The 12402-nt window shown below is 40.0% G+C and overlaps 1 protein-coding gene across 1 annotated transcript in view; it reads left to right on the top strand.

The window, feature by feature from the left end:
- Positions 1-12402, top strand: part of AHNAK2 (AHNAK nucleoprotein 2) — a 55448-nt gene that overhangs the window by 17524 nt on the left and 25522 nt on the right. The window contains exons 2-5 of the mRNA XM_009468627.2: positions 9514-9590; positions 10390-10479; positions 11257-11313; positions 11917-12058. Coding sequence (XP_009466902.2) covers positions 11923-12058 — 136 coding nt within the window. The 5' untranslated portion in view covers positions 9514-9590; positions 10390-10479; positions 11257-11313; positions 11917-11922. The remainder of the gene's footprint in view (positions 1-9513; positions 9591-10389; positions 10480-11256; positions 11314-11916; positions 12059-12402) is intronic.

The following is a 12402-nucleotide window of genomic DNA, read 5'->3' as shown; positions in this document are numbered from 1 at the left end:
GCTGTGAATCTCTAACCCACTTTTGCCCTGTCCAAAAGGGTGGTAAGCAATTTTGGTTCAGTCCAAGAGCTAGGACATACATAACAACAATTGCTAAAAAGTTATTTCTTTCTCTTACTGACTTTGTGAGAATAGAGGCCCTGCAGTCCTGGAAAAAAGTCGTAATTGATAATTATCAGAGAGGGTCCTAATGTCACACCATCATCACAATAATTATACACCAGAACACCGTGGGAATTCATGCAGGAAGTAAATATACACATTGGAAACCCATTCTGTCACGTAAAACCTGAGAGAGGGGAAAATTCCTGCCTAAGACAAGCAAAACCAGGCACAGGACAGGACATTACACCTACCCTCCAGGCAATTGTTAGACTAAACTACAGAGAGGATGCAGAACTCGTACTTCTGAGACAGAATCATTGGGTAGGGGGAAACAGCACTGAACCTCTGGTCATCCGGCAGGTGCCATGAGCATTTCTCCAGCTGCCTTTTTCACTCTGCCACTTGCAGCTGTATTCTAGCTCGCAAGAGGAGGGATGGACCAGGAGAGATGAATTCAGGTATCGACCACTGCCGCCTGCTTTTGCTCTCTCTTTTAGACATCATTCTAATCATGTTCTCACAACAAACTTTGGTTGAGAGCTTATTTTCAAGCACTGTGTTACCTCTATGAAACATTATTCTTTTTTAGCAATAGGTAAAGTATCAGACTAATAAAATATTTTAATAAATATTTTATTCTGGTACAAGAAGAGTTATGTGGATCTGGCCAAATTACATTTCCTATATAGCCAAGTAACCAAAAAATGGTGATAGCTGGATGAAATTCATTAACCCAGGATCTGGGAAATTTCAATTTGACAATTGAAAAAAAAAAAGTCCCCTGTGCTTTTCATGTTTAAATGTGACTCAAGCTGAGAAAGGCTGTACAGAGCCCCACCAGACTGATTTATGCTCATGCTCTCAAATGTCCTATGGATTCTATTAAGTTTCTCTTTACCATCAGAGGAAAGATGGACCACTGCAAAAATAAAGAGCTCCTTTCTAATCCATCGCATTAAAAGTTTTGCTCCTGTTGTGAAGTGTAAGCAGGCATGCTTTTAATAGTTTTAAATATGTGGGCAGAGCTTATCAATGAACACACACTCATAGGAAAGCCATTCACTCTCCTTTTCATCTGGGGGCTGTTAGTTTCTCTTTTTATGGTAGTGTTTATATCTGTTCTCAGTTGCCAGTGCTCTTCCACATCTTCCCTGATATTCGTCAACCTGTAGAAAATGCTCTATAAAATCCTACAGAGCTCAGTATGGTCTGTACGAAACTTTGATTCTCTAGACATTTCTCTACGTGAATATACTTTGCAGAGCAGAGTACTGTTCCTTTTCATAAAAGTAGGAGCTAGCTTCACAAACAGGTCTCCGGCCGGTCAAGGAGACTGATGATTGTAATTTACACATATTTTCTGTTTTCAGAGGGTTTTGAGATGAGATGATTTGAAGGCTTTTCATGAAGTACTCTAACTGCCGACAAAGGCAGCTTAACATACCAAGGCATTGAATCAAAACATCTTGTTCATGCCTTGAATGGAAGGAAACTATTCACACGTTGGTTATTTGGGAGTAGCTGCTCCTTTAGCTCTGCTGTGCTACAAGCCCCTGCTTTCTGCTCCGAAGTCTGAACTACATTCATCACAGTACAAGTATGCAGCTCGGTGACAGAGTGCAGCCAGGGACCATTACCAAACCAAACGCAAAACAAAGGCGGGAGTATAGCTTAAACACAGGCCTAGCTGGTTCTGATAGCATCCTGCAGATAATAAGGCCTCTTAAACCCCTTTAAGCAGCAAAGTCTTTATCTTCATTCCACAGACTAGTCCTTTGTCTTCATTCCACAGAAACAGTTGGGGAGACCAGAATTTCAGGGCTTGGTGGGGAGGGTCCTACTCCCAGCACAGGGCAGAGGGGAAACGCTAAAGGGGAGGTGCTATTCCTCTCTTTATCACTTTTTCTGAGGCAGAAAGGCTGCTTTTTCTGCTGTGGTGATTGTTCATTTCAGAGCTGACAAGCTGGTTCGTCTAGGTGGAGCTACTGGGTGTCCCTGCTGTCTTGCTGGCAGTGGTTCAAGTGAAGTAACATTACATTCCTGCGATGGAGGGCTGGGAGAGGCAGCCTTCTCCGTGACATTGCGCCCGCACCTCCCCATTGCCACGTATCCTGCCCAGATAGAGTGACAGCCGCGGCATTCCTGCTGCAGTCCCGCCGTGCCCCAGAGCCCTGCCCAGCAGTTGTTGTAACTCAGTCCATGGGATCTTGCAGGACAATGGAATGAATTCAGGTCTCTGGAATGTGCTAGGAAATCTCTGCAGAAGATGAACCTCATGATTTTTTGCTGATGGTTTTCCCCAGCATAGTTGGAGCTGCTTACTGGGCATGCCATGGGCCTGCTAGAGCTCATGGTCAAGCCTACACAGACTGTGTAAGAGTCTGTGCCATGTGCTGTGCCTGCATAAGAGTTAATCTGCAGATACTTTCAGATTCGTCTCTTTGCCAACTGATGCTTGCAGGATCGTTTTCCTCCAGCATTGCTTGCTTGGAAGGACATGACTCCTCCACCGAACTGCCCAGGAGGGTTTGGGTGATGGGGATGATTGCTCTGAACTGCCCCAGCCAAGCCCCTCACACTGAGCAGCCCTGCTACACTCGTGTGTTCCTAGTTGGTTTTGTTCATGGTCTTTACACTTAACCTTGGCATTTACACTTAAGGAAATTCACAGCGGAACCCACCGTATGGTATTAGAGCAGATGCTCTTTGCCATGTAGCCTCCAGACAGCAGTTCTGGACAACAGCTCTGCCAGGGTTTGTTTCTGTTTAACAATAGACCTTGAAGCATTATAGTATTGCTAGGCTTTTAGTCCTCTAATGTAGCATTAGGTCACCACTTCCATTTGTAACTCGAGCTGAGGGAAAAAAAACTCTGGGGGAAACAAAGAGAAATAGTGAAACATTTCAGGCCACTGCTGGTACTGAGTAACTATTTTTGTGCTTGTACATATAATTTGCACAACATTTTTAGCGCAGGGATTGGCAAATTCTGTCTTGTCAAGCCAATTGATGCAGTTAGAAGAACACAAAGATCTGCTTGTGGATTCAGAGATGTTTAGCACAGCTGATTTTGGAAAGTAGTGAAAACAGTTCTTTTAAGTGCCAAAAATTCATGTTTGTATCCAGAAGATGATAGCTGAGATGGAAAAGGTGGCCCTTTTGCTGTCATTGTAACTTTGTTTGTGAGGGCTTTTAAAAAAATCTGATTTAGGCTGTTTTTCAGTCATGGAAGCTTTAAGAAAACCAAACCGAGAATGCAATAGTTTATGTGCCTGATGACACTGCCTAGCTGAAGTGGCATTTAATAATCTGGTTAATCTACATTTATTCATCAGTCTCCAGCCTTCTGGGATATCCTGGGAAATGCAAAGAACTCACTGCAAGGTGCATTCATTTAATAACTCATCAAAATATTAGAGACAGAGGATTGGGATGGGTATAAAAAAGAAGCAGACATGGGAACTGAAGCACTGAGGTTGCCAAAGAAAAAGTAAAATGTTTAAATTGCTGCCTTTTTGCCCATAACCCTGAAGTGAAAAATTTCTCTTAGTAAACTAAAATCAGGTGAACTTACCTATCTGAAAAAGGGCTCTTGAGAGGCCAATATGAATGCCAAGCATGTGCATAGTGTTCCTGTTCTCAAGTACTTTCCTGAACTGGGACCTACGATTTTAAATATTCTAACTATTCTAAATATTCCCTATTTCAAATATAAGAAGTGAATCAGAAGGGGCTGCGGGGCTTCACAGTAGCACTGCTCAGGCAGCTGTGAGAGCGTTGAGGGAAGAAAAGGAATCCCAGTAATTGCGATGATAGCTGCAAGAGAGGGAGAACAAACTGTGGGGAAAAATATCAGGCATTTTGAGAAAGGGACTTAATTTAAAAAATAGGAGGAATTCTGGAGCAGTGCATTAGCAGTGACTAGCCGTGCATGGATGAGAAGTAACAGGCCCATGACAGGATGCCTGAGGGCACAGGGACAGACAGAGCAGCAGGTACAGGGACCGATGGCTGCAGGAAGAGAGGTCTGATACAGGAGCCAGCTGAAGCTGTCCATGACAGCAGCGATGCACAACCTTATTTACAATGAGACATAAGCACATGAGGGAGCACTGTGAAAACTGCTGACCTACATGTATGAATTCTTTGCTGGGTCAAACACAGTGCCAGCAATGACAATGATATTAAATTATTATTGTTGTTGTTTGTCTTGCAATTACTCACTCCTCTTTCTCTGTATTAATAATACAAATCAGGTTATGTGCCCAGAGTGTGCTTCACATTGTCAGAAAAGACCTGAGCAAAAGATGTCCCAGCCTCGCCCACATGTTAAGGCATGAGTCTTCTAACTGGCAGCGGACTCAAAGCTATTCATTTCCGCAAGACTGCACAAACAGACTATTTGTTTCTTATCATAGCCAAGAAATGGTAACTAGCAAACACCAAAGTCCTAGTAAAGAAAAGGCACAGGTTGTGACCTTCATATGTTAACAACTAATGATTAATGAGTGAGCAAAGCATACAAGTTTTCACCTGTGGATAGATGTTTGCCACAGATCAGGTTTCTGTCAAGAGAAACTAGTTGTTGAAATGAAGTTAGATAATTCATGTCAGTCAGTACATGGCAAGAAGGAACCTCGTCTCCTAGTGAGGATATTACCTGAGAATGAGCAATATTTAATCTGCATCTTTGTAAAAAATATGTGCATTGCAACCATTGCTACTCTTGTCAGTTTTGACTGATCTACATTAAAATCCCAGGGGAAAAAACATGACAGTAGCATTTTAGTTCTCTCCAACAAAATTAAATAAAAGAAAACAAAACAAAGCCACTTTTAGCCAGAAAGATAACGACTAAGAAGGTGATGCAAGGAAAAGTTATATGTTATATGCTTAAAGATAAGAGCAGATTACTTAAATTTACTACATTCATATGCAAACATAGTTTTAGTATAAAATCTTAAAAGGCGGAAAGCCCAAATCTAAGGATTGAAGAGAAAGGGATATAATTCGTAAACAGGGAAACTAGGATGATCAGCAAAGGATGTTACAGTTTCTTTTTTTAACATCATCTCCAATATTCTCATTTGCTGCTTATTTGATTTTAAAGTATACAGATTATGGGAATTTTATATGCCAGTATCCCAATTAAAGCTAGGATTCTCTTTAATTTATACAATACATTAAAGCACAATTGACTTGAATTCAATGACACTGTCATGCTTTAAATTGGTTATAATGTCTCAAATATGGTTTTGGAGACCATTACTCACTGAATGCGAATACCAAAAAAATAACCTGGTTTTACGTTTTTGTGGTTTTACCCAAAACAGTCCAGCTGGGTTGCTAGATTAAAGATAAAATATTTTTTTTTTAAAATTGCATTTTAAAAAAGCAAATACAATTTTCAGTCTTATGATATGAAAATGTTCCAGCCTATATAACTCCTACTGCCTACTTTCAAAAACTTCCCTTGTTCTGAAGTCAGTTCAGCAGCCATTAGAAGTAGTCACTGATGTAAATTCCATCTTGTTTATGAAAACATTTTGAACAAAGCATTGATTGTCCAGAGTTTATAAAAAAAGTTCAAACCTATAAAATGTTGGCATCACTACTATTTGGAGCATGAGAATGACATGCATATAAATCATAGTTTATTGGCACAGTCTTTTATACACAGAAAGAAGGCTTCACTGAAAATGGAGTTCATTGATGTACTTCTCTTCTATAGATTTGTTTTTAATATATCCCGAATCTGGAAAAATCTGAAGCAAATTTTAGTCTACAGTAGGAATCAGGGGCACAAGAAGTCTTTTATAACATGGGTTAGCTATGGTAGAGGGGAGAATTAATATACAAGTAGTCAGAGTTTGGGGAATCAGGATGCAAAGGCCTCAGCATGAAGCTTTGGGAGAGGAGGTCATTTGCGTAGCTGATGTCCCACCATGCAATCTCAGCCACATCTGTATTAGCCCTGGGGACAGTAGTCTGTTGCTTCATTTTGTAGAAAAGAGTCCATCTATCACCATTTATGAGAGGTAGCAGTTTACTAAAGGCTTTCACAGGAGGACTCTTTCTCTTCCTGCCCATCATGAGGTGGGTGAAAGACGCCTTTTATGCAACATATTTGCATCTTAACAGAAGGGGATTTTTTTTTTCTGGTGATGTTTTGGCAAACCTTCATCCACAGCTCCTCAAGCAAGGATGAGAAGAGCAATCACTTACCAATACTTGGCCAAGCATGTGAAGCCACCCTTGTGCCTCATACACCAGTGCTTTGCTTGATCAACAACTGGTGGAAAATAAGAAACTTCTCTCTTGGTCCAGGCCCAGATGAGATGTCATTCAGGCCAGGTCTACCTCTCTACATCGACACTGAACAAGACTTGGCAGTGTCGTTTGTTGTTTTAAAATGATATCCCAACAGGAAATAAGTGTTTAGGTCTCACTGCGGGAAGTGATCTAATTCTCTTGGATTTTATGAGTAGCCTGTGCTTAGCAACAGGAAGATTTTGAAGGTGCTGGTCACCTAATGATTTTAAGTATCCTTTGTTTAAAACATCTAATTTTAAAAGTTCTACCTCTGTTAGAACTTGTAGGATAGTTGCAGTACCCTAGACCCAGAGTCGTGTTCTCTGGATGGTATAAATCCACTGCACAAACTATACAGGACCATTCAAGTCCTGAGAAGGGAGTGGCCCATACTTGCATTACTCCAGTTCTAGACAACTAAAATGTCACTGAAGTTACACCAGAGTAAAACAAGAGAAACAGCAGTGAACCAGCCCAAGAATTCTTCCAGATAATTCTTTCATTTTTCTTTTCTAGTAGCAAAATTATTGACAGCCACCAGGGATCAATGCTGTAATTAGCCTTGAAGTGCTGCACTGAAGAGCAAATGCTCTAGCAATCCAAGCAATATTCTGTTAAGTCATTCTACTGGACTGCAGGGCTTGTGGGTGGGATTCTCCCAAGTGAAAGATACGGCAATGCCACAAGACTAAGTCCTTACTATTTCTTGGAATTTTAGTAACAGCCATAAAATTTGCTGTTGGCACCTGAATTTTTAGAAGCCCTAAGCAAATTAAACAATCAAGTCTCAGTCCTGCAGCTCTTCTCCTCATATGATGCTTATTAAAATACATGTGGTGAAGAGCGTCATGAATGAATTCCAGAATTTTCAAGCAGAAATGCCTAAAACCAGGTTCATAAATCCACATCTAAATTTTTTAACTTTAATTTATTTTAACTTTAGTTTATGCTCATTTTCTAATTTTCTTGAGCTTATGAAAACTGCAAATGCTAGAGCTTTTGAAAAAAAAAATCAAGCCAATTTGTGCAGGTCTTTAATCTGAATTAGGGTCCGCATTAGGACCGTTTTCTAGAATTGTCTATCGTAAGCATTAGGACTAGTCCTGTGAAAGCTAAAGGAGGTATGGTCTGGCAGCCCTGACGTGTTCTGAGTTGATCCTAGTTCTCTGGAGCTAAAATAGCACAGGAGAGCTGATTAAGATGATGTACATATGACTAATGAGGATGCCTTCTATTCTATCAAGTTTGGAAACTTGGCCCACAGACTGACATGGGATATTCCCACTGAAAGCACACTATTACCATTCATCTTAACAAAGTGATCCATCACTGATCACATGGCATAACTCTTTCAAAACTCTGCCTGTACTAAATAATTTCATCTTCAAAAAAGTCAATGAAAAAATAAATGTGGGCGATGAGAAAACTATGAAGAAAGGCTAGCAAAATTACAGCCATTTTAACGAGAGCTTGGCAACTTGTGTAAGTTAGAGTGATTGCATACATGCATAAGTCGTGCCAGCTTGTCTGCACACACAGCATGTAATATCCCCATCCAGAAATGTTGTGTTCTAGCCCAAGGATTCTTCATTTAAAGCAGACAATGAATGAGTTGCACAGTTCTGCTTGTGGTTGTCTTCTCTAGCGTTCAAGCATATTTTTAAGCCAGAGGATCTGTTTAGGAGAGCCAAAAGTATGTATACTAATGGCAGTTGCAGAACTGTGTGTGAGAGAGCTAGACAGCCTGATGGCTTGAAAAAAATGGAGCATGGAGACAGGAAAGACATAGTTATCAGGACAAGGACTTGTGCATGTATTAGAATAGCCTGTGCATCAGGGAATGTGTAATTCAGCCACACTGTCCTCTACTGGCTAAGCCTGGACTGCTGAAAATGATGATATATTCATTCTGTTTTCATTCTTCAGTGCCCAGTTTAAGGCATTTCAACAGAATCATACTTTCAAACAGCCCATCTCCTTCACTTCATCTCTTTCTGCCCTCAATAATTCTAAAAAAACAAGAAAGCAGAGTCTTTATGACTATCAAAACTTCATGATGTTTACTCACCAGCTCTTGTCTTAAGCCCTCTGTCAAAGGCAAGGAAGAGTTTTGAGACAGGGAATTTCAATTGATTTAATTTATTGCCCATTAATGAACTTTTAATTACTGATGCTGATATTTAAAAAAAAAAATAAAACCACTTAGGGAAAAACATCTCAGCTCCCCTCCGTACACCTCTCCTCTGCTCTTTCTTGTCTCCCGTCCCTTTGCTGTGGGCTATGCTCAGTCCCTTTGGGGAGGGATGGTGCAGGAGACAGGGTTCCACAGATGGTGGCTGCTTTTCTTTTTCCACTCCTTTTTTCATACTCAGTTGCCCCAGGGTGTGTTCCTCCACCAGCTTCCAACCCTGTCAGAGTTGAACCTCCTCCTCTCTGCCCCTGCTCAGGCAACTTTTCTTCCTCCGGCCCCTCCTCGAGATTCTGTTTTGCTCCAGCGTTTCTTCTGCTCTGCCATCTCTCCTCTCTCCTCCTGCTCTGGTGTGGTCTTCTCTGTCTTTCTCCTCCTCCTCTACTGATGTTGTCTCTTTTTCTCAGTATTTACCACCCATTCTTAAACACATTTTCACAGAGGTGTCAGAAACTCCTCCAATCCCTTCAGTATTGCAGGAGGAGTTGGCTAAAACCACCTGCATCCAGCACAGGGCGGTCGGTGACCTCCTCCCACAGAGACCACCCCACAGCCACGCTACTGCCAAAACCCTGCCAATTCTGCCCAATATACACCTCAAGCCCCCGTTGGTAATAAAAAATTCTGGCCAACTTCTAGTTCTACATTTTCTCCAATTTTCCCCAATTTTCTACATTTTCCTCAATTTCTGGGGATTTTTTCCTTCACAAAAGCCTTTACATTTCTGGTATCTTTGGAAAGATCAGCCTGATGAGATCTGAGTTAAGGAATCTAACAGAAAGCAGGCCTTTCTACAGCCAGCCCATGCACAAACCCTGGGCATGCTGTTGCAGAGGGCTTCAGCTTGCAAGATGACTGCTCTGTGCTCTGCGTGGCTCAGACACCAACAACCTCTATGCTGCTTTCAGGTTCTGGACGACAGTTGAGACCGGCCGAGCCTCCAGGAGATGCTGATGCTGATGCAGATGCAGAGGACGAAGATTCTGTGAGTTTTTTTAGAGTTGGGTTTTTTTTGGGATGAGGGTTTAGCAGTTACTTTGTTAAAATGGGATCTTAAATATTTATTTTGTTTATAGCTAGGTCTTGCTGGTGATTTTTTTTGCCCACCAAAAATGTTGTGTTTCTGCTTGGGATTCTCCTGCCAGTTCAAAAGCCATAATGATGCTTCAATATAAAGTGATCTGCTCTTTGCCATGATTCCCCAGCATAAATTTAATACTAAGACTTAGCAAACTATTACATGGCTGTTGACTACAGTAACTTTTCTTTAAAGCTTTAGCCAGTTTAGGTTCCCTATCATTTGGCTCCAGAAGGAAGCATGCCAAGTGCTTGTCAGCAGAAATTCCTGCTGGGACTCTTCCATAGTTTGCTTGGTTATAGAGGGCAATAAAGTTTGAAGCCACAGGATGCAAATGTTAGGTGGGCAAATAAGCAGCAGAGGGCATTTTTATTGCCTTTTAAAATTATTACTAATTGACGTATCAGTATTTTCAGTCTGTTCAGCCCATAGATGCATAAAATTCATAAAGAAAACCAAAATCAGCATACCATTGTTTTTGTCTCTCAGGAGTCTGTCCCTTGTGTTCTTGAGTAACATTTTTAAATGAGAAATGTATTTGTTCTTGACCTAAGGAAAGAGTTATTGGTTATTCTACATGCACCATTACAAATGAAAGATTTGTACACAGAAGGAGACTATGCCTAAGTACAAAAAATCTTCTAAAAAAATGGGTCACTGTTTAATGGTGGATGTTCCTTTCCCACCACTCATTTCTTTTCCACAGGTTAATGAAGTGGCAGTAGAAGACATCCGTCCAAGGCCACAAGGATCCTCTCCAGTTTATGAATATTCCATAGAAGAAGAATATTTAAAGGCAAGACACTGAGTTTTCATGGAGTGCATGGCTTTACTAAGTTCATACAACAGGCTTTAGCTCCTACAACTAGCAGAGACTCATATGTCATGTAACAGGATGCTGTTGCAGCCATATTTCTTCCTGTCCCCACCAAAGCCAGGGCCATGTTCATTGATGGTTTTACATTGTACTGGACTTGTTGTTGGCCATGTTCTTGTTTCTTGGCAAAAAATACATTTGACTTTATTCTTTAAAGGACCTGGGGCAGAGAGTGTCAAGAAATCACAATGATTTTCCTATTAAAATATTTAACTGGCCTGACTCTAACTAATATGTTTTTCAAAATTACCTGTACTTCTTGGTTATTCAAAGGTAAAGATTTAATTAGTACAGTCATGTTAAGATAAGTAGGCAACAGTTTGAAATTCATGCTGAAGTCAAATAAATGAAAAAAATGTGTGTTCACAAAGGTGAAAGCTTAAGAAATGTGCTACATGAGTAACATACAGAAAAGCTCCCAATGTCTTAATACATTTGGTCTGCGGTGTTCATTTCATGCAAAATTTAGTACAATGCAGGGAGGCCTTGGCATCTAATTTGCTACTGGAAATAATATAGTTAAATCATTCACATTGTACATTGCACTTGTAGATCCCAATTTTGCTCTGTTACCATTAAAGTCAGCCTCACCTCAGTTCTTAGTCTAAACCAGGCATTTTAACTGATGTAGGACTTTTGTTGTACTTTACAACAGCACGACTTCTGAACACTAAATAATTGCAAATTATTTTCCAGCTTCAAGAAGAAAACAAAAAATATTCTACAGACAAATCAAAACAGAGTCATCCACAGGTCAGTCTAAAAACACTCAGTAGTTTTAGGCATGTTGTTTGCAAATTAGTAAAGTCCATTACAACACACAGAGGTGGATGGGTGAACAGAGGGAAGGACAAACAGGCAGAGTCACTTTAGACTTGTTTTGACCAGGAACTTCACAAAAATTGCCTAGCTGTGGCACAGGCATGAACACTTACTTGTCCAATTTGGGGTCCTTTCATAACTCTTTTAGCATTCTTTAGCCTTCTCCAGTTTGAGTACAGTACAGCATTAGCTCTTAGTCTGACTTTTCTGGCCCATTGACTGTAATTCAAGTGCTTAACATCTTCACAGAAAATATAGTCTTTCAGCCCTAAAAGATTCCATATGTTTCATGTTTTAAAATTACAACCTATTTTCCCTATAGCCCTGGTCCAGCGTAACCATAACATATGTGCTTAATTCTAATTTAGAACAGAATCAAACCCACACTGAACAAGTACATTCTCTATTTTAGGTAATCTTTCTTGAGCTACTGAAAATATACCTGAGGAGACTCCATTTTTTATTGTAGAATAATGTAGAACACTTTGATACAATGATTAAAAATTATAAATTCACACCTTTTTCTATATCTAGGAGACAATGGAAGTGACCCTGAAAACAGAAGTGGAAGCTGGTGCTAGTGGTTTTAGTGTGATGGGTGGAGGAAATGAAGGAATATTTATTAAAAAAGTACTTAAGGAATCTCCTGCTTCAAAAATATTTAGTCTGAGAGAAGGTAAAGTCTGATTTTCTGTTGTGTTTTTTTTTTTTTTTAAATATATCTTAAAATAATCAGGTATGTAGCTGTGTGTGCTTATAGATACCTACCTGATCTGTCATCCCTTTAGGTAACAGAAATAGTAGATCCCAAACCAACTAAGATTATGTGTGAGCTTAACCTTTCTATATTAATAATTTCAAAGATCAGTTTCTTAAACAGTAATGAAATGGGATTTTTTTTGTATACCATAAAAAAATTGTCTAATTTTCACTGAAACAGTGAAAAAGATACATAGAAAGTAGTGTATACACAACTAAAATGAATCCTGCCCTCAACCGATAACATTCACGAAGAACCTG

Source organism: Nipponia nippon, unplaced genomic scaffold (genome assembly GCF_047370975.1).
Source record: "Nipponia nippon isolate SJK-2023a ecotype South Korea unplaced genomic scaffold, ASM4737097v1 scaffold_11, whole genome shotgun sequence".
NCBI classification, from domain to species: domain Eukaryota; kingdom Metazoa; phylum Chordata; class Aves; order Pelecaniformes; family Threskiornithidae; genus Nipponia; species Nipponia nippon.
This window is presented reverse-complemented; position numbering and strand designations above follow the sequence as displayed.